At 32.0% G+C, this 24051-nt stretch overlaps 1 protein-coding gene across 2 annotated transcripts in view; it reads right to left on the bottom strand.

Annotated features, from left to right (window-relative positions):
* Positions 1-823: 823 nt before the first annotated feature.
* Positions 824-24051, bottom strand: part of LOC123699802 — a 197876-nt gene continuing 174648 nt past the window's right edge. For both annotated transcript variants that reach the window (XM_045646832.1, XM_045646833.1), the window contains 3 exons: positions 17262-17374; positions 2800-2968; positions 824-2421 (listed from right to left, as the gene is read on the bottom strand). In XM_045646832.1, coding sequence (XP_045502788.1) covers positions 1795-2421; positions 2800-2968; positions 17262-17374 — 909 coding nt within the window. In that variant the 3' untranslated portion in view covers positions 824-1794. The remainder of the gene's footprint in view (positions 2422-2799; positions 2969-17261; positions 17375-24051) is intronic.

Genomic DNA, 24051 nt, shown 5'->3' with positions numbered 1-24051 from the left:
TTAGTATAAAACAAAGTCGCTTTTTCTGTCCCTATTTATGCTTAAATCTTTAAAACTACGGCACGGATTTTGATGCGGTTTTTTTAATACATAGAGTGATTCAATAGGAAGGTTTATACGTGTATTATTTATTAGGTTTGAGAAAAAGCGGGAGAAGCCGCGGGCGGTAAGCTAGTTAGAATATAAGCATGAATTTCAATTATTTTGATGATTGATTGGGCAGAAAAAGCATTGTGGTTTAAATTCTTATATATTTCATATTAGGAAAACAAAGCAAAAAGAATGTGTGTACTGTGTCATTTCAAAGCGATTACTTATTAAAATTATTAATTCAAAATAAAATTTGTTTTATGTAATTAATGTAATTAATGTAATTAATTAATGACCATATAACCAAATAATTTCCTTCTTTTCTTCTTTAAATTCGGATTTTAATAATAATAAAAAAGTGAAGTCCCATGTCCCCTAGTGGGGTAAGGGGCAGATGTTTACACTGTTACTGTTAGGTGATCAGCCTTCTGTGTCCTACCAGACCGAGACATTATTTTTCTTCGTCTCCACCGGGAATCGAACCCAGGACAGGTACTACGCTCACGCCTCAACCACTGTACCAAGGAGGCGGTCAAATCGATTTCAATAATACAACAGCTCTAATAAATGCACTCAGAACTATAATTCAAATATGTATCTTTTAATTAAAGCCTTTTTAAATTTTTATTTAAAGGGCATTGGATTTTTCCAATGCCCTTTGTCTGAAAAATGACCCTCATGTTGTAGTGTCATTCATTTCAACGATGAAAATTTGCGAAATAAAATGCATAAGTTCTTCAAAAATGTATTTATTTTTCATTTATTGTGTTCTTCTGATAAACGGGACAGTGTTGCCCCATACAATAATGATAATGTGAAAATTTACAATTCCAAACAATTATATAAAAATAAATATCGCTTAAATTAAATATAAACAGAAAACAAGAACAATAATTTTGGATAATATACATGATAAAATAATTTCACATTTTCTACATTTTTAGGAGAGAAAAACGTTGTTTTTCGTTGAAAATTATAACTCGGCTAGGCTTTCGATAGAGCAATATAAATTTAAATTAGCCACGATCAAGCAATTTATTTTCGTAATACATACTGTGCAGTTTATAAAAAAATGTACTTTATTCGTATTGTAGTAACTATAATTTTGGAACGGCAGAATTAAACAATTACAAATATTATGCTTTTAGCACCAGTGATAGAAATACCTACGTTGATAGGAATTAGGAAGTATTCGAAAGGAAATCGTGATTTATGCGACATATTTAAACGTGATATGATTATAAAATTCAACTCGCTATTCTAACTTAATTATCATCTACTTTTATACAATATCTACAAATCCCGTGAATCAATATAACCGTTATTTCATTCGCTTCACATAAAATTAAATTTTAATAATTTTATAATCAATAAATTTAGGACTAGCTCGAAATTACTTAAAGGACGAAACTATATCTATATTTAGGGAGACAATATTTGTACAAAAAATATCTAAAACGTAAATAATTTTAACAAGGACTCTAGTCGAAGAAAAGCACAGGAAGGGACCTACTTAATTAATACCTCTTTTGTACAAATCCATAGAAACTGTCACACTACAAGGAAAGTCTTAAAGGACATATCACTATTATCGAAGAAGGCTGAGGCCGTCGTTAGAAATAGGCCGTGAGGAATATAACTAATAAATGCTCATGAATTCGAACAGGTTTATGGCACTCGACCATTATAGTCCAAGCTCGCACCTCATGATAAAGGTATTTCAGCTGATAAACGATGTCTAGAGGAGGCTCTTGTGCCGCACGTTCCACAAGTATTGTTACTGTAGCCGGAGTCGGAACCGAAGGAAGAATCTCCGCTTGGCGGTTTCGGAGACGCTCTTGGCCCTCTCCAGCAGGCTATCCCGGGTAGTTCACCACCTGGCCAGGCACCACCAGCGCTCATAGGCATCGGACCAGCCGGCCTTGCGCCCACCGTACCAACTTGAGGATACAGTCGTAACAAAGCATCTAGAAGTACTCCTTCATGGAACTCTGACGGGTCCGGTGGGTGTACGTGTCTTGGAATCCTGTGCGCCCGCCGTCGTTCTAGAGACTTCGGTCGTCGATCCAACCGATGCTGTCTTGGCCGATGGGGCAAGGACTGTGGAGGCGGTCGTGAACACGTTCGACAGGGGAGCACGTCACCAACCAGACTTAGCTCGTCTTCCGCGAAATGATCATCACTGTGGACTGAGTCATCAGATCTGTGCGGGAGCTCTTCGTAGACTGGAGCATTGCATGCGTTTCCACACGGGTTACCACCCCGCCATGACCCGCCTGTACCGCAGACGAACACGCGCCCTTGGCAGTTCGGTCGTTTCGTTTCTACCATCTGTAAATGAAATAGAATAAGTTAATAATATAATTCAAATAGAATTCATAATATAATGAATGAATAAGTGGGATTATTCTTGTAAAAAGAAGTTATACACAATGTTATTTTATTTATCCAATAGAAAACTTTGATTTAGCTTACTAATTAATGATGTGTTAATTATTATTGGTTAACTCATAATAGCTTTATACTAAAATTATATTATATTTTTAAAACTACAACTACGTTTTGACCTGTTGCTATACTTTTTATCACTAATAAATACGATGTAAATATTATAATTATATCCCACCACAACAGGATATTAATCGCAGACTAAGAAAAAAATTAAACGTAATTAAATGAACTGCAAAATAGAAATCATAAGATATTTACCTCAAGCTGGGGTTCTATATCAGGCCGTTGCGGCAAGGGTGGTCTCCGAGGCAGGTCCTGTAGGTCCTCGTACAAAGGTGCTGGTGGAGGAACTCGTCTCTGCGACCCTGAACTTTGACTCGGCGCTGTTGACTTTGAAGGCAACAGATTGGTGACTTTTCTTTTGTGCCTGTTGACAAAATTGTTCTTATTAGTAAAGTAAATAACAAGATAAATATTAAAAATAACAAGATAAATATTAGGATAATAGTAGGTAGTTTGTTTTGAATACGATTTTAAGGTGTTTTTTTAACCTGTACATAATATGTTATTAGAGAAATTACGAAATTTACGTATTTTCTATATACATAACTGTTTTTAATGTCTGCAAACAAAACATCATACTAAGTACTTGTACAACCAAATGTGTAGATTATTTTTGCTTATTTATATTATTTTGTTGAAATATATATTTCACGCACAAAACTTTGATCAAAATCAAATTTAATTTAATTAATGTCTACTGTATGTGACTGAATGTGTTTTTATATTATAAGAATGTAAATTTCAGTATATATGTAGGTATAGTTTTTTTGTTTTTTTAATTTTAAGAAACACTGTATTGTTTGTTTCCCAAAGAGAAATAAATAAATAAAAGCATACGAGTACAGCAATTACAACTTACACAATACAACTTGATATTAAACTATAATAATAATACACGATATATCAACAGGATGGTAACCATTAAAGAAATTAATGCATAGATACAATATCCATCCCACGCATTCGCAGACAAACATATTGTAATTACAAAAGTAATGTTTGTTGGTATGATTGTTGCTGAACGGAAATGTATGAAGGCGCCTGTCGCAGATGATTAAGTCTGTGGTTTATAATCAAGTTCATGATAAACAATAGGTTTAAAGATTTGAAGAACTTGTCAGTAATTAGCATACTTATTTGATTTTGAAGTCTGTAGATGTTCATATAATACAGATTTATCAGGTGATTGCTTATATATAACGTGACGAAAATTTTGGATCAAAAACATTAAGTAGGTCTAAGGAAGGTAATAAGGTTAATAAATATTGAGTAATTGGACTATGTAACTTTATATGTGTGATTACGATAAAATTGAAGTAACTATATAAATAACTACTAACTAGGTAACTGTCAAAATATTAATTTTGAATGCGGTAGTTTCTTAAAAGAGTACGTACAAGAAAAAAAAAGTGTGCATGTACTAGTGTACACACGTGAGAAGTGAAACTTCTTTATGACCTTATTTTTAAAAAATAATTTACTACATGCAACTTTACAGAAATACGTCGAATCACGCGTGGTAGGGATAAGAAAAAATGGCGCGTAACGGAAAAATGTCACGCGTAACGAAAAAATGTTACACTAAATTTTTTTCCGGCCCCGATAAAGAAGTTTCACTTCAATAATTAATAATTGTCGTTTGGTCTATTTATAGCCACAATAGATATTGAAATACACAGGAACATTACGATCAAGTCAGATATAGATTTATAAATGACGTACTATGTAATAGATATCACACTCATCTCTCTTGCCCATATCTCTGAATAATTTGCTTTGTGATACATTCGATAATTTATCTAAATCTTATCAATTTGTTATCAGTTTGTTTTATTTATTTATAGATAACTTCCGGAGCAAGATGACCACCCACCGATTTTGAAGACTTATGTTAGGTATATTGAAGTCTCTTGTGGGATATGGACCTGATGAATTAATATTCTTCTCCATAGATCACTGCTTTCCGAATCGGTGGTAAATGTTAAAATAATTATGTAATGACGATTCGAAAGTGCTACTAAATAGTAGTCTAATTGAATAAATGAATGTTTGAGTTTTGAGTTTGAGTTTAATATTCGTTTCACTTAAAGATTTTCCTTAAGATTAGTAGATACATAGTACATATATTTTTTAGATTACAACTTTCTTCTAGGAATTGTAATAAAGCTAATATTTGAAACCCAATTCTGAATTTAATAATCAATATACAAAAATACAATCAGATAAAAACTTTTATTAATTTTATTTGAGTATATATTAAGATAGGAATATAAAATATTCTTTTTTTAATAAGATAGGTAATAAAGTAAAATCTTTTGTGTCCTAATTTTAAATCAAACACTAAAAAATGATTTCTATTCCTTTCTAACTAAAGTGATTGTCTATCTTGTATCAAATTTTTTAAGATAAACTTAACATTTTTCAATGAAGCTACAATCTCGCTCGAACTTTTATCTGATTTGAAGAATTATGGCTGTTCATTTGTAATGCAATAGAAATTTTGAACATTAGATTGATCGTAACTTACGTAAATATAACGCTACACTATGTTGTTTACTTTTGAAATGTCCTTTCATTGATGGTTTAAATTATTGTAAGAAATATTTCCCAGAAATAATCTTTCAATAGATCATCATTTTTAATTTAAGTATGATAATTGATAAAATCGATATGTAATTTCAACCCGGAAAAACGTGTATTTTCAGAAAGATATGACATAATAATGAAGGACATACCGACGGATGAAGAATTGTCAGAAAAATATATATCACTACAAAAAATGAATAAAATCCACTCTGACGGGTGGAATCTAACAAAAAATACTTGGTGTTAAATTACTTATACCCATCAAGTCCAATTAAATCGTTGAATCTTCAATTTGTTGCGCCCGTTAGCGAGTGTAATCAGACGTAAATATTACATGCAAACATTATACGTCAAATCGTCGACACCGCAGTCGATATCGAGTTTCTCGATAACCGGTGCATCACTAATCAGGTGGACGTGTATGGAATTGATTGGCGGGAGGCGGTATCGATAGTGATGGGCGACGGTGTACGATGTTTTGATAATTGCCGTTTTTTGGGTATTGGAGTGGAAATAGTTTTAACAGGTAGGTATGTTTTTTAAGATTTTTGTGGAAATTTTTGAGTTGAAATGCAAAATTCTAACAAATTAGGTAGAGGTACCTAATTTTAATTTTCTTTAATAAGGTAATCGTAATGACCTATTGTTTCTTATAATGTCAGGTGTAAAGTATCGCTAAATGCCATAACTAATTACACTTAGAATTATTACAATTACCACATTTAGGTACCTACCTTATTTTCAATTATTACAATACAAAATTACATATAGCTTTGGACTTTAGCTAACGAGGAATTATTTCCTTAAATTGATGCATTTAACATATTGTGTCAACTGTATCTTCATCAGTAAGATTGTCCACCGTACTTCCTTAACTTACTCGTCTTATAAAACCTTAACTTAGCACTTTAATAATAAATGAATATTCACAGTTATTAGCTATAATTACATGCTACAAATCATCATCGGTGGTCTAATTAACTGACCACATCTATAACGGATCAGCGGTCAAGTGATCGGCGCCTTGTTATGGTATGGACTTAATAAAAATAAACAGCAAAATGAGAAATTTTAATGATCAGTAAAATTTTAAATTGTGATTTGCAAGAGTGATGTTAGTATTGGAAATCACAATTTATATTTATATACCTAATACATATATGTATACATACACAACTACGTACCTGTAATAATTAGGTAGGTACCTATCTACTTATTCTATTCTACCTATTACAATAACATATTTTTCTCTACTTAATTTATAATACAAGTAGTTATAAATTATAATACATAATTGCCTATTTAAAAACTTCATTTTTTCTTATAATTAGGTAAATACCTACTACCTAATTTACGTGTTTTTGAGATAAAAATGTGATATAGTGATTTTAGTGCAATAGTGCAATAGATATATTATTATATACCATTTATAAATACCAATTAAAGTATTTGTTACATATCTTCATCCAACTTGTTACCTTATACCTACCTATTATGTCAACAATGTAGGTAAATACAATAGGTATTACATTAACTTATAACACAGGAATGTAAATACATAGATCACATTACAGAATTTCATGGTTGAAGCGAGTGAAACCCGATGCTAGTTATTAGTATACCTAACTATGCTGTGTTTTACCGTGTGGTAAAAAATTACAATAATATTAGAGAGATTTGTTTGTTTGTTACGATTAAACTCAAAAACAACTCGACTGATGTTAAAAATCCTTTATCTTTAGAAGCTAGGTACACTGACTCTTTATTTTTTATATATACCAGATGAACCCGAGCAAAGTCAGAAAAAACAGCTAGTAGGTATAATACTGCTTTCATCTAGGTATTTTTTTTATTCTTATTTCTATCTGTCTGTCACAATTTTAACACCTAAGGGGTCGAAATCTATGATATATAAAAAAGCTAGATACGTTACCCGCTCTCTATTTTGGCAAGAAAAAACTCAGCTAAGTGCCCGAGTTTCATTTAGTCACGCACCATTCAGCGTCGTGGCTGGACGTTCTTTTTGTATTTAAATCGGCAGTTGTTATTACGAAGTACATGAGTGAGACATGTATTATGTCTCGTGCGTGAGAGTGAAAGAGAGAACAACTGTATTGGTGATACTGCGTTAGTAAGTAGGTATGTATTAATTACGCTGTTTTTTAGTGCAATGATGTTGGCGTATGCCGCGTCTACTAGTATAGGTAATAGGTCATTGGGTCGAAATATAGGTAAAATGTTTTGATAGTAATTTCGCGAGTGAAACCGCGCGCCCGCTTAGTATTTTCATAATTAGCTTATCCTTCTACAAAATAAAAACAAACCTATTTATACACCAAAGTAATTGTAAGTGTATTCCGTTTCGCGGTTTTCCACGCTAGAGTAGTTTATCAATGTCAACTTGAGGGACAGATTTGTAAAAGCTGTTTAAACCATTACTATGTGCCGTGAAATGGAGCGTATCGCTTTCTTTTATAAAGATAATGTTCCATCTATCTTTATAAAAGATTCCATTTCTATGTTACGATTGTGACGAATTAGGTAATGGTTATGCGATAGGTATCGTATTTATTTATGAACATTGCTTTACTATTTTTTACAATTGTATAAATAAATACAATAAAATAAATTGTTGATTAAATATTATGTAGGTATGTGAATGTATGTTTGTTTCTCAGTAATGCAATCGGCTGGACGGATTTGCATGAAATTTGTAAATGAAGTAGACCGTAGGTACACAAATGAGATCGTGTTAACAAACAATGCATTCACATTTAAATATTTATCATATACAAGAGTCGCTTTTATTTGCCTTTATTTTATAGAAATTCCTGAAATTTTAACCGGGTCTATAGTAGAGCAAAATACATAAAATCAAACACACTAAGTACTCTTTCTAAAAATTAAACTATTAACTAGTACCTAATTAATATTTCTGTACTTTAAAGTTAAGTATCAAAAACTGCTGATCAGATCTGAATGAAATTTCGCTTTAGAGATAGATTAGGACAAAAACTTTGTATCAAGGAACAGCAAAGCCGAATGAAAGTCCTAGTTATTATGAAATAGTGTCATGTTTCTATTATAATAATATTAGAGTAACCGGGTGAACCAATTTCAACAGGATTATAATGGGTCTTAAATTATGTTTTAAGTTTTGTTCAAACTACATAAGCGAAGTTTTGGTACTTTGTGTGTATTTGATTTGAAACATATTATATGTATCTAGTTATAGCTACTAAGTACTAATGTACAGGAAAAAATGATGAAAAGATAATATGACGAATTGCAGTAGGTACCAACATAATTACAAATTCTATTGCATCAAGAATGTCGAAGTGAGTCTTTTAAATTATTACCCTACCATTAAATTAAGATTCCAAACTATTCGACAATAGAGAGTCATTTTTTGTGAATTTCAAGCGTATTTTCCTTGTGAGTATTTAAAACACTCCAAACGTAAATAAATGCATATAATATACGTTAGATTTCACACATTATCCATAGATCCAAGTGCACAGTCGGTTAAATCGCCTGAACATAATCCAAGATTGATCTTCCTAGTGCAGGTCGGAGTTAATTTATCGACACTATAAAAAGAGGAATAATTTTGCAATATAGAAGTGATATATTGACTGTTGGATAAGGTAGTTCTTGTATTGTAATATATGGATTTTTTAGAGTTCAAGATATGGCAGTTTATTCGTAAATTCAATATTAATGAGGACATATTTGCATTATAGATACATTTACTAGATACATTTGGCCGTTTTCAATGAAAAATATAAAAAGAGCTAGGCGTGTCAAGGAGCGTTCACAATATTTTTATGGTATGATAAAAACTGGAATTAAATGTTAATATACAAAAACTTGTATGCCTAGATGTTCGGTGAGATTTTAGGTGTAGGTATTGACACTAGTTTCAATGGAAATACATTATCTTAAGTGATCCTTAACTAAGAAATATTTCCGCTTATGAGACCACACTTAAATTGGTAAATTCGTTTTGAAGCTACTATGCCACAGAACATACAATCTATAATATCATACAAACTATAAAGCTGAAGAGTTTGTTTGTATTAACGCGCTAATCTCGGGAACAACTGGTCCGATTTGAAAAATTCTTTCGTTGTTAGATATCGAGGAAGGGCGAAGGCTATAAGGGTATAATATATACTATATATCATTACGATAAGACCAACAGGAACGGAGCAATGCGGGTAAAACCACAGGACACAGCTAACATAATATATTTTCGTAATAAAACTACATTTATAGACTAGAAACTCGTCAGCCGTCTGTGAAGTTTCTGCATAGAATTGGCATATCCTAGTCTAACTTCGTGGCAGTGAATTTTAAACTTTAATATTTCTTTACATTGATAATATGCGAAACTAGAAGTAATAAATAAACGACTATTATAATGTATTGAAAACGTTGTAACGTGATGGAAATTGGAAAGAAGGTACCTGAAACTTTACAGATAGTTATAGAAATGTCCAAATATAAAAAAAAAAATACTGGATATAATACGTTAATGACAAGAAACGTCTGATAAATTTAAAAATATACCTACTTGTAGATATTTGGTATTTAGTTTATGAATGAGTAGTTTCTATTGTTAAAAATATACCAATATTATTCGCAACACAATTATATATATGTATAAAAAATTGGCAATCATTAATAAATCATAAAATAACTATAAGATACACTAACCTACAATAATTGAAACATTATAATTATTAAGTAATAAATTATATATTGCAACCGTAAATTACAGTTTTGTTTACCCTACAAAGCAGGAAATCTAAATTGAAACTAATCTCTATTCAAAGCATACCTAAATCAAAACTGAAATATTATGCTTAAGATAGTAAGTTAGAGATTTATTGCCCACGCAATATCTTAATAACTTAACTTACATTACATAACAACTTGTTTACAAGACTATATAACTTAGTGCTTGCATTTAAATCAATTTAATTAAGTTGCAAAATGGCCATTTATATAGGAAGGAATTACTTATACAGTATAACAATGTTACTAGACTAGAGATCCTTCCCGGCTTTGCCCGTGGTAGCTACATGTTTACATTTTCCCACCATAAGAACCATCCTCGTACTTCAAGGAATATTACAAAAAAAATTTCGAAATCGGTTCAGCCGTTCTCGAGTTTTCCGCGTAACACACTTGGCTATTAGTTTTTATTAAATAAATATGAGTATGATGAAGTTATTATATGAGTAACACTCATTGACTAATATTTAACACATTATTTGTAATTTTAACCAACAGATAAAATAAACAAAACATGTCTAGTTAAGTTTTGTAAGTGGCCATTATATTTTCATCTAAAACTCGAAATATCAATCTATCTTGTTTCACCAAAGTTTCAAAACAGGTTTAAAAAATACGTAAGTAGTAAAGTAGTACCTAACTACCAAATAATAACTAGATCCTTACTATTTAACATAATAAATGGGAAAGTAACTACTAACTCTGTCTATCTGTCTCTTCTTCACGGGATGATTCATTTAACCAATTTGATAAAATTTAGTAGAGATATAGGTGGAGACGTGAGACTGGACAGAGGTTTTATTCCGAAAATCCCAAGGGAACGGGAACTATGCGGGTTTTCCTTTGACTGCGCGGGCGAAGCTAGAGGAAAGCTAGGTACCTACTATATAAGTTTAACCTGGTTCAACTTTATTTCAGAATTGCTATCGTTAAAAGTAAAATTATTACAATCGTGCCTTGTGAAACTGTTCCAGTAACATTTAAACGATAATGTCGTTATGCAACGGAATTATTGCTATAGTTAAGAACAAGAGCATGCAATTCTATTGTTTGTTACGAACACACGAGTGTTGAGATTGTCGAATAATTTGTAAAAATTAAGTCAAGTCTTCATTTATTTATATAGGTAATTTGCTTTGCTCGAAGGTACCTTCTAAGAGCAAATTGCTTTCAATTATTTATAGGTAGGTTAATTAAAATAAACGATGCTTACTTAGTTTCCTACGTTATGAACTGTGTATGTTCCTACTCATTTTGCTGTTTGTTAAACGAAGTAATTTTAAAGTAGTGAGGTGTGTGTGGTGATTCTCGATATAGTTCTGTGGTGAGTAGTATTTAAACATATTTTTAGTTACAGTTTGTTATATTCTTTTTTTTTCCAAAATCATAATCTACTAAAGCCGGCTACTCACGTACCCGCCCCAGGGGCAATATTGGAACAATCTCGGAGCAATTTCAGCGGTTCTTTAAATTGCTTGCCTATACACATTACAATTAAGGAGCCAATTAAGGGTGCAATTCCAATATTGCCGCTGCTGCAGGTAGGTGAGTAGCCGGCTTAAGGACACGTACAACTTTTTGCACGCACTATACTAATATTATAAAGCTGAAGAGTCTGTTTGTTTGTACGCACTAATTTCAGGAACTAGTAGTTCGATTCGAAAAATTATTTCGGTGCCCATTTATCGAGGAAGGCTATAGGCTATATATCATCTCGCGAATACCAACGGGAGCGGAGCACTGCGTCTAAAACGGCGAGGCACAGTTAGTCAACCATGTTAATATGTACAACTTTTTGCACGAACCCACCCATATTTGATACACAACATTTATTACAACAGAGTCACGCTTCGCTCGCCTTTCTCATCGTCGTGGAACACGTCATGCGTAAAATTTTACTATTCAAATCATTGCTAGCGAATTGAGATATCATGCAAATACGTCATTGTATGTAGATTAGCCGTAATAAGGGCTTATAGTAAGTATATGAGACAATGGGCTTAATAAAGACATTATCATTTTAGTATTAGATAGGGGTTTCGCTTTGTACATTGGTTTAGTTAAAGGTTAATTTCAGGGATGTACTGGAAGTGTAACACATATGAAGCTATAGGTAGGTATTTATTTACAGTAGGTACGACTTACCAATGCCAAAATGTTTGTGCGTAATAATTCGATCAGGTAAAAGCGTCTGAAGATAAGGACGAACTCTATAAACGCAGAATCGAAAAAGTAATCGTAAACTACTGAGGTAACTAAACTTTAGGTAACTAATCTTTAGTTAGAATTATTAAGTAGTTAACTATAATTTTAGTGGGTATGTTAATTCTAACTAAAGATTAGTTACCTAAAGTTTAGTTACCTCAGTAGTTTACGATTACTTTTTCGATTCTGCGTTTATAGAGTTTTTTTTTTTTTTTTTAAAAAAAAAGGTAACTAATCTTTAGTTAGAATTAACATACCCACTAAAATTATAGTTAACTACTATACCTATGGATCCGACTTTTCTTAAAATAAGACTGTTTTAAAACTTACATTTTAATTCATAAAAATGATTCAAACTCTCAGTCATTTTATACACAACAAAAAGCAAAAATTCTATACTTAGTTAAAATAAAACTCCTTAAACATTTCTCTACGTACATTTTTTACCCACCATACAAATTTCAAGCACCCTAACGATTCAGATCTACGAATTAAAAGGTCTCACCTGGGGACTAAGAAGGGCCTCTCCGTGAGACAAAAGGTCTTGAGTAGTCCATTGTATAGCCCTTCAAGAGCTATGCGGGTTTGAGAAACCCGACTGGATGCTTATCGATTTTGTTTTTAACCCATTTCTAATGATTGATCCTTGAGTGGATTTTAGTGTTTGGATTGGGGTTATTTTTGTTACTGAATATAGTTTACATTCTTTTGTTTAATAATTTATATGAGAAATTTATATGGGATTAAAAACTACATAAATAGGATATTGTTCAATTTTGATGAATTGCACGGTTTTACTTGCTCAATTAGTTGTGCAGATAGTCTCTGCTCATGATTTATTCCGCATTCTCATGTCATACATCTTCAAGATTTTCTCTATTTAACTATCCCCCTCTCTCTCAAACAAAAAATGATTCACACCGTCAATTTGTCCACTTATTTACCGTCCTACGAAACTAAATTACAGGCTATGAGGAAAATGCTATAAAACATCTGCTAGACAGGTGAATGAAGACAATGTGTCAGGGTGCAAAAAACCGTTGAATATTCATACTTTGTACTAGACTTGCGCACACGCAGGCCCGCCCTCACACGCTATTGGTCCGCTGTTTTGATATCCGCCAATCACAGGCCAGCGGCATAGAGTGTGTAATTTTGGCATAATTAGTCACGCGTTGGAACATCGAGATGCTATTTTCATATTATTTTATAGAAAATACAGTTCGTGGACTGAAATGGTAGGTGGGTGTATAATTTTAAAGTAATTTTCGAGGAGTTGTTTCGGCCAGAAATTTTGTGATTCAATATTGCTCTAGTATTAGATATTTCGGAAATAAGATTATTGTAAAACGGATTCCTGTTATTATAAGGTTCGTTCTATCATATTCTGATTTTTTCAATAGAAAGATAAGTTATTCTTAAATATTTGATATTATTACATTGAATATTGACCATTTATCTGAACAGAATAAGCGTATCTAAATATTTGGAAGCAATATGAAGGGAAATTTGCAAGTTTCCAACAACGATAAAAATAAAATACATCCTCTTAAGTCTAAATTGATAAAAATGTCTCAAAAAAGTAGAACTAAGTTCGTCAATTTTGAAGATGTCGCTAACGTAATCTTTTTAGGGAATACACTTTTCTTACATATAAAAATAACCTATTTTCGTATGACTTATAAATATCGATAGAAATATTGTTACAATATTTTTATATTGCGTAACTTCGTTTGTTAGGAAATTGTATTGGAAAAGAAAATAGGTACCTAAGACAGTTACAGAATTTCTTAGAACCTACCTAATACATACCTATGATTATTGATTACGTAGTAACATTGTTTTGAAGTATTTATTAAGGTACTAGCTTACCGCCCGCGGCTTCGCCCGCTTTGTCTAAAACCTAATACCTAAATTATATATATGCTAAAACCTTCCTCTTGAATCACTCTATCTATTAAAAAAACCGCATCAAAATCCGTTGCGTTGTTTTAAAGATTTTAGCATACAAAGGGACATAGGGACATTAAAGGGACAGAGAAAGCGACTTTGTTTTATACTAGGTATGTAGTGATAGTGATGTCTATTATCACAACGAAACTAATGTATTATCATGGGTTATCATCACAAGAATAACGAGCACACGTGTCAGAAGTGAAACTTCTTTGGCAAGATTCAAAGATACCAGAATCGTCGCCTTACTCCATGACGTGACGGTATTGCTACGACATTGAGATTTTACTCTCAAGTCGCAACGCGCCTAAAGAAGTTTCACTTCGATAATTTTTGAATTATTTATAACAATTACAAATTAAACTAAATAATAAATAATAATGTAATTCCTACACCCATCTCAATCCATCAGAAGATTGGAAACAATTGATTATTATACCCAAACAAGCTGAGATAAAAACGGAATTTCCAAAATAGACCGCAGCATCCGTGTTTACGGATTGACAAGGCATGATTTATGAATGATAAACACAATATGAGAGCGTATTGTGAAACCAAAATACATTTCTTTCGAAGTTGGGTAAACATTAATGTTGCTGTTGAAATCATATGACACATGTTGTGATGTAAACGTGAAGATTTTTAGGACACAAATTCATTTACAAAACAGTCATTTCCTTTACCTTATAAAGAGTTTTGAAAGCGTTTATTCGTTACTAGCTTCCGCCCGCGACTCCGTCCGCGCGGATTTCGGTCTTCGCGTGGATGGTTTATTTCTCCATTTTGAGTAATTCTGACAATGACATCTTTTATATAATTATCTATTGGACCCAAATACGGCTAGGCCTATAATAATACACGTGTGTTCACGGTTCTACAGAACGTCTATGAATAAAACTGAAAAATTAAGATAATTTTTTTTCTACGTATTTTTCCAGGATAAAAAGTATCCTATTTTACGCCCAGGATAATAAGGTATAATTATACCAAGTTTCATCGAAATCGAACCGGTAGTTTTCACGTGATGTCTTCACATACAGACAGACAGACAGACAGACAGACAAAAATTTTTTAAATCACATATTTGGGTTTGGTATCGATCCAGTAACACCCCCTGCTATTTATTTTTTCAATATTTTCAATGTACAGAATTGACCCTTCTACAGATTTATTATATGTATAGATATTGTTTAGCGTGTAGACGTTTTCCGACCGTGGTCCTCGCAGGAAGGAAATACATATTAGGTATATTGTTATTTGTTATGTATTTTAGAATGTCATAACTCATAATATTTCTCTTCTCTTTACTCCAAAGTAGGTATATAGTTAACCTCCTATTCATTTATTGAATAAAAAAATTGTCTATAGGTATGTATGGAACTCGGTGAAGATCACAGAATATTTAGTTTTCTAAATGGCAAAATACGAAAAAAGAAAGAAAAGAATTAATCTAATCTTTATATAGGTACCTACCTATGTACAAAATAAAACACGTGTCTTCTAAATGCGCCTTATCTTCCAAGAAAAGTTCTACTATTAACTTCACTATAAATACGTCGTGCGCGAAATCCAATTATTTCAAACCGTTTCACATTAACTCGCCTTATTAAAGCGATATTCTTAAATACCAATATAATATATCAGACCTTTATATTCGATTGTCAAACGTGGAGACGTGTGTATTGTGACTGTGGCAGGTATAATTAACTTTATGTGTTTGGTACAAGTTGAAGGAGGAAGCGGGTAAATAATTTTGAAGATACGTATAATATTGAATAGGAAGGTACTTGTAATTAATACGAGTAGGAATTAGGAAAAGCTTAATTTTGTAGAATAGATCGTCATATTAACGCCACATTAAGAAATAAAAAAAAATGGTACTTCAAGTAAGATTAAATTAAATAATGATTTATTTTAGAAGTAACGGAGATATTTTCTTTTCACACAAATTCGTGATTTTTAAATAAAAATAATAATAGTTATATTGACTGAAAGATTAGTAAAGTTTACTATTACAGTTTATAATTACTTAAAATTATAAGATAATATGATATTCTTGTAGAACAGTAGGAATCTAAGATTTTTAAACATAACACTTTGCAAGAAAATAAAATATCACTCTCGCTTTCATTTCAAATTGCTTATATTATTGATGGCAATATCTTAGCACTTAAAACCTAAAAGTTTCAACTATTTCCTTGTTTTTCAAAACTACGCAAAATAAAAGAAAAAACGATAACCGATTACAGTTTATCACTTGTACCAATCGCGCCCTCAAAAAGATTAAATCTCGCATAGGTGACAGCTACTCTAATCAACTTTCGGGCCATTGCCTCCAAGTGACGACTGCTTTAAGACCCCGTTTAAAACCATCTTACACAGGTGTAAGAGCTTATTGTGAACTTTATTCCATTCGAAATAAGGTGGTAAACGCTTTATGTAAAATGTTCAGGATTGTTAGGTGTAAATCAGTAATCTCTCTTCTTGTTTAGTATGGGGATAATAATAGATAGATTTATAGATTCAGCTTTTTTTTTGTTTTAGATGAAGGTATAATTTTGGTAATAAAAGTAGATTGATTAATTTATGATCTCTAGCAGATCGAGGATGTTTCATAGTAGATATATGTATTTTATTTCTATTATTTCGTATGATAACTTTTAAAAATTCGAAAATGTTACAAAAAGTTCTATGCAAGAAGAGCCGGGGAAAGCAGCTAATACTATGTAAGACAATTAATTTACCTTTAGGTATATTAGCATTTAAACGATTTAAAACTATAGATACCTAATTACCGTAAAGTTTTATCCAGATTCCTCTAGTTGTTTTTTCGTGAAGGAACAACAATCATACATCACACATTACATCACAAACTTCACATTTACAATTAGTAAGGTAAAATTATATTATATTATATCTATGCTTAATTTGAAAAAGCTTAAGAGTTTGTTTGTTTGAACGCGCTAATCTCGGGAATTACTGGTCCGATTTGAAAAATTATTTGGTGTTAGATAGCCCATTTATCGAGGAAGGCTATCATCACTATAAGACCCCCAGAAGTGGAGCACTGCGGGTAAAACCGTGGAGAGCAGCTTGTAGGGTAAAATACTTACTTCCAAACCAAAATGGCGCCGATGAAAATGCCAAGAACCAGTACTATTGAGCAGAGCGCGATCACTGCAGACGTCTGTAGAGATGGCCCGCTGTGGTTGTATGCGTCTATCTTCTGGAATAAAGAAGGAAATACTTTAAAATATGTGTAAATATGTTTTAGGCCATTCTACCATTGCGATACGCACAGGCGATTCAAGTATCCTGCAAGTCTCGGAGACTAGTCGCCGCGGAGTATCTCACATACATTTGTATGTAGATTATAGGCTCGCACACTACGCTACCGGTACCTAATGTAATGGGAGAATGGCCTTATACTAGTGATAGTATCTGGGCGTTTAACAGGGAAAAACTATAAAAACATCCTAGGAAAACGCATCTTCCTAAATGTGTATCATCTCATTCTCATCCAAGAGGTTCAGATAAAATAGTGAATTACCTACTTGTCAGTATTACAATTAGTAAGGTAAAATTATACAGTTGTCAGTATGTACATAATGGCTATATGACAAAAGACCCTTTTTAAAACACATAAGATCACTAAAAGTAATTTTAAACTGTCACGCAATACGTAGCCCGCCATTTCAACAATACCAAATAAAAGGTGTTCCTATATTAATTTCATTGTATCCTCACGCAACGGGTAGACAATAAATGATGCATGTAATGTTTGGAAAGGGTCTTATATAATTGCTTTATTAGATGTGTAACGCATTTGGCCAAAACTGTTAAACTTGCGGTTTACTAATGGTAGTTAGTCACGACATTCTTAATAGTTTTTCTTCTTTCTTGCAGGATTCAAATGACTTGTAAATTAGAGAAACACTGTTATTATTTAATATTACAATTATGATCACCCTACAGCTATGTAGTAGTGGTAGTTAATACATATTTTATTAACTACCTAGATATTAAGTGGTATTAACGTAAACTTAACTTAGCGTGCTTCAGTTTAATCAATAGCTAAAAGTTACAAAGATGCATTTGCCAAGAAATCCAGTCTATTATTTATTTGACATATGGTTTTTATTACCGTTCCGCCAGCTGTTATGATAATATCAAAATGAAACATAACTTTATTGTATTTATAATGGCCGATAAAGGGACAAGGGGCGTTAAGGGGGGCTAGAATACGTTCAATAACTTTGATATAACAATTTTGTTTAATATTTTATGACGTAAACAAAAAACAGTTATTCATGCACTGCATTTGTTCATTTATCAAGATACTAGCTTTCCGCCCGCGGCTTCGCTCGCGTTTTCAAAGAAAAACCCGTTCCCGTAGGATTTCCGGGATAAAACCTATCCTATGTCCTTTCTCAGGTATCAAAATATCTCTATACCAAATTTCATGCAAATTGGTTCAGTAGTTAAGGCGTGATTGAGTAACAGACAGACAGACAGACAGAGTTACTTTCGCATTTATAATATTAACTAGTATGGATTATATTCTTAAGAACTTCTGAACTAAATTATAAATCTAATTTAAGATTTAAACTGATATGTTTACCGACTTATTTGAGAAAATTTAATTCATGTAGATACGTTTAAATAAATATTAACAGCTGAATGCGATAAAATGTCAATAATCCTACTAATGTAATAATCTCCTTCCTACTAAATATTATAAATGCGAAAGTTTGTGAGGATATGTATGTGTGTGTTTGTTACTCTTTCACGCAAATTCTACTGAACCGATTACAATTAAATTTAGCACACAATATATAGAGGGTAACTTGGATTAACACATAGAGTAGGTTTTATCCCGGAAATCCTACGGGAACGGGAACTATGCGGGCTTTCCTTTGAAAACGCGGGCGAAGCCGCGGGCGGAAATCTAGTTTTATAATAACTACATAAAGGAACATGCCAAAGGACAGCTCTTTTAGTACAACTAATACCTCAATAAACCTCACCTACCTAAAGACCTCAACTAAGATATCAAACCTCAAACTTTTTCTAATAATAATAATAAATAATTACGATGAATTTACAGTATGGGACCCAGGTAAGTTAAATTTTAATATTCCCAATTTTATCCCTTAGGGAATCAATGGTGCGTGTAATATATTTTTTGTTCGAGTGTTGATATTTGACCCAAATTGCTTCATCTGACCGAGAGAGGCGTTTGGTTTTTTGTGTGTATTATAATGTACGATATTGTATGCTTTGTGTAAGATATTTTCAATGAATTATTAATAGTAATAGCTAGTCCGATTAGATATAGACTAAATGCTAAAATATTAAATATAATATCTTGATTTATATGAATACCTAAAGTGTGTGAAGTGCAACTCTAAGTACACAAACATTACCTACATCTACATGATATACCTAATCCGTTTCGATGTGATAGACAGACAAACAACACGCTTTCGCATTTATTTATTAGTAAGGATACTTTACGACATATTCTTAGGTCTATCAAAATGCACAAAAACTGAATCGAAATCGGTCAAGCCGTTTCGGACTTTCTGATAATATTACCTAATAACGTAAGGTTATATGAAATTGATTTTTTTGTTTTATGGCATTCAAATGCTTTATAAATATAAATTTATAATTTATATTTAAACTTTAAGCTATATATTACTAGATCCTCCGAAAGTACACAAAAAACTTCATATAAATCGGTCAAGCCGTTTCAGACTAGTTTCATTACAAACACTGTGAAATGTTATTTACCTACACATGATAACTAATGCAAGGGGAGGCTATGCTAATAATTTTAATAAGGGGTGGATATGATAAGGGGAAATAGAAAACAAAATATATATATGAATGTGGGCGTGATGCAGATAAAAATAATTGCATGTACGTTTGTTAGTAATTGCTTGAATTGAGGGCAATTAAACAAAAAAACTGTTTTATATAGTGCGGTTGAAAATGATTATTCTATGTACCTATGAAAAATTAAAAATATAAATGCACGTGCACTAAATTCCAGTTTGTTTTTTTGTTAATTTAAAAGCTATATATAGAGTAATAATTGATTCGTTCTAAATTCAGGTAACATTTAGTGAAAATACTGCTTTCATATGGATTTCAAAATGAACCATAAACAACAGTCCAAACGACTGATTCATTTATGATGAAAATATTCACCTGTATGACTACATGGATGATATTATGAAGTATTAAGAAAACTACGAAGCAGATAAAAAATATCTAGACAAATTTTATCATCTCACATTTAAATATGGATAAATTAGTAGCAAGTTACTAGGTACATACCTACAGGTATAATCTATAAACAAAAATTAATCTTAAAACACAAAAAATACCAATATCTTATCAACTCTCTAGGGACTTCAACAAAAACCCGAAGTGACCTCGAAACCTCAACAGTTACATAACTTCAATATTTCAGAATCGGTATCCTTCGGTCATTGGACAAGCTTCTTATAAAAACAGGGCAGGATTTGAGTTTGAGGTGACGTGGGGGCGCTAGGTGCTAGATAGGGCGCAATTCATAACGACGCAAAGGAACAGCTAATCGTTTGATTGAATAGATGCAATAGGGATAGGAATATAACGCTTGACTTTTACAGCAGCTAACTTCGTTCATGAGATATTTAGATTTATTACAAACACTTTAATGTCCCCGTTGTATTACAAAGTCACTTAAGCAGCGCCGTTCCTTTGTAAGAAATGAAATCGACAATAACCGGTTTAGTTATATAATAGTTACTTATTGAAATTATTTAAATATGCGAGCCGCGAGCCTGCGAGCTTAGATACATAATAATATTATGTTGCAAAATGTAAATAAAAATACTAAATATTTTTTGAATACCTACATGCGGATTAAAGCGTTAATGGTTTAAAAATTGTTAATATTATTTCGTAAATTAAAATTATATAATTTTCGCCTCAATGCGTACCTACTACGGCCGGCGCATAAAAACAAAGATAAGATCTGGCTCAGGGGGTCTATTTGTCAAATGTCGAAGGATTTCTGGGGACATACGTCATCGGTACATATCTCCCGATCTGAGGTTTATAATATTGGAATGTTTGATTGATTATGATTTGATAGTTTAAATATAGTTTGGGATGAGATTTGGTGATACGTTTTTGTTAGTTATTTAATTTGGGTAAAGTAGTTTTTAATCATTTAATCGCAGAAAAAACAAAATTGAATACATAATACAATTTGTGTGTGTTGTGATTGTGTTGTTTCAATTTTCTAATTTGTGTGTGTTTTGTGAATAGTGTGTTGCATTTATTCACATGCTAATGATATTTACATAAAAATATATTTCAGTTATTTGACTACTTGAATGATAAAAAAAAATCGCGATTTTTCCTCATCGAGTAAAGCGTAAAACTTATCTAGATGTAGGTACAAGGATTATGTTTATAAAAATGGATCAAATAGGGTGCCCAAAATTTTGGAAAATCGCTGAAAAAATTCCAAATTCCACTAACAGTATGGCCACCCCACGTCAATCTATGACCGGTAGCGATTAGTCAATGCACCCTCTTTAATTAATAAAGTCTAAGAAAAAGAATTGAATAAGGTTTTTAATTAATTCCCGGCATCCTCTTTGCGGTGCTTTTCATAAATTATGATCATCTTTTCCCCTAAATTTTTAAAGGCCGTATTAGAATTTTTTACAATTTGCGGATAAAAGGCGTTTTGCATAATGGATTCTTTAAACTTGTTTTTCTTAAATTAACGAAACAGGACGTTTTTGTGTAAATTGGAATTATGTTATTTAAATAAATAAACCCATGATTTATACTGTGTTATTTGGGAGAATATTTAATTGTATGCGTAATTAATGAGTTGCGAATATCTTTATAAGATAAATAAAATATTATTTTCAAAATAAATATACTCAAGAAATGATGTGTTCAGTTACTGATAAGACGTTTTGTAAGTCGTAACTACGTCTTTTTAATATCACCATCAGTTTTAAATTGTTTTTTTCTTCCTTTTGGAAACTGATAAACTCGAATACTTTAATTAAAACATAACCAAATGTAAAGTATGATTACCTACTTGCTTAAATAAAAATTAACCGACCCTGTACAAACAAAAAGCACCACATCATATATTCATATTATATATCACGAAAGCCCAATTCAAGAATGCCCTAGTGTGGTCTTTTTACCTATTGTTTTAAAATGTTAATACAAAACGCCCACCTCCAATTTAACAGCAAATAAAAACTACAAGCACCCATGTCATCTAAGAATACATTAATGAGACCAAACAGGCAGTTTGTTTGTTTGTCCGTCTAATTGTTAGGAATGATACAGCATTATGTGTAATATATGCACATACTTTATGCTATGTAGCATTTGAATGAGTCATTATGTATTCACTTGGCATCTGCTCTCTACAGATTATTCATGTATTTTTTAGGTTAAAATTGATATAAACGAAAAATCTTGAGAAAATAATACAATGACGGTCGTTAGTTTGATTTTTAAAGCACTTGGCAAATATTGTTTTATGAATAAATCTTTGGTTTATGAATAAATCTTTATGTGTTTAAACTAATTAAGTTTAAAAATTGAAGTCTATGAAGTAGTAAAATAACAGATCTTTAAACGATTGTGTAAGAAGAAAAAAACTTGTTATTAGTTACATTATAAATAACTTCAAGTTTTATTCATTATACATAGTATACTGTATAGTGTATACCCACGTTACATAGTTATATTATAAAAAGTTACAATAGTTAAGACTGAATATAGATGCTAATTAAAAGTGTTAAAACATACATTTTTTGAAAATTTTTCTATTTTTTATCCCTTAATATATGAGTTATATGACACTAATCTTCATTTACCTAATAACATATTACTTATATTATCCAGGCTCTATAAACCTAGTGTTTATTAACTTATTACCCTGACTCTAACACAGTACTTATCAAAGCAAGCTTTGCTATGAGATTCAAAGCATACCCTTAATTATGTGCTTGATAAGCGTTGTTAACATTATAATCTCTAAAGGATAATCCATGTACAAACCGGCATACCTTATGAAATTGTAAACTAGCAGTACGACCACCCAACGCTTCTGGGAAGTATGAATCAACATATACTGTGAAACATCAGCACCTTATTGCTAACAACTCAATCGGCTAGACCGCAAATATTTTTAAGACCAATTAAGATAATATTAATGTGTTTTTGAACGGTTGCACCTTTTTTTTTTTTTTTTTTTTTTTTTAGTGGGGAAATCTTCCAAAGATACCCACTGCCCCCGGGGAAGGAGCCGTGGGTTATGTCGGATTCCTACCGACTAAAACCCCACTGTGTTCCGTCGAGCCGCTTTAATGATGGGGCCGCGGGTATTGGTTGGAATTCTTCCGCGACCTGAACGGTTGCACCTACCACGTTGCTGATTGAGATGTCAATGTTTTGTGAATTTTTATTGTAGGAAATACCAATTGATTGGGAATTCTATATTATACTTTTGTATTAACAGATATTTTACAATATTATAAAGACTAGCTTACCGCCCGCGGCTTCGCCCGCTTTGTCTAAAACCTAATAAATTATATACTAAAACCTTCCTCTTGAATCACTCTATCTATTAAAAAAACCGCATCAAAATCCGTTGCGTAGTTTTAAAGATTTAAGCATACACATGGACATAAGGATATAGGGTTAGGGACAGAGAAAGCGACTTTGTTTTTGAAGTGAAAGAAAACTGTTTCTGGTAGGTAGGTACGTAAAACTAAGCGTAGGTAGATCCTACGTAGGAACGTACAGTATGATTCATTGCTTTTACCTAATTCTTTAGTCAAAGATGTGTAAAGAAAAGTATAA

The sequence above is a fragment of the Colias croceus genome, chromosome 18 (assembly GCF_905220415.1).
Source record: "Colias croceus chromosome 18, ilColCroc2.1".
Taxonomy (NCBI): Eukaryota; Metazoa; Arthropoda; class Insecta; order Lepidoptera; family Pieridae; genus Colias; species Colias croceus.
The sequence above is the reverse complement of the archived record's forward strand: the minus strand, read 5'-3'. Positions and strand labels throughout refer to the sequence as shown.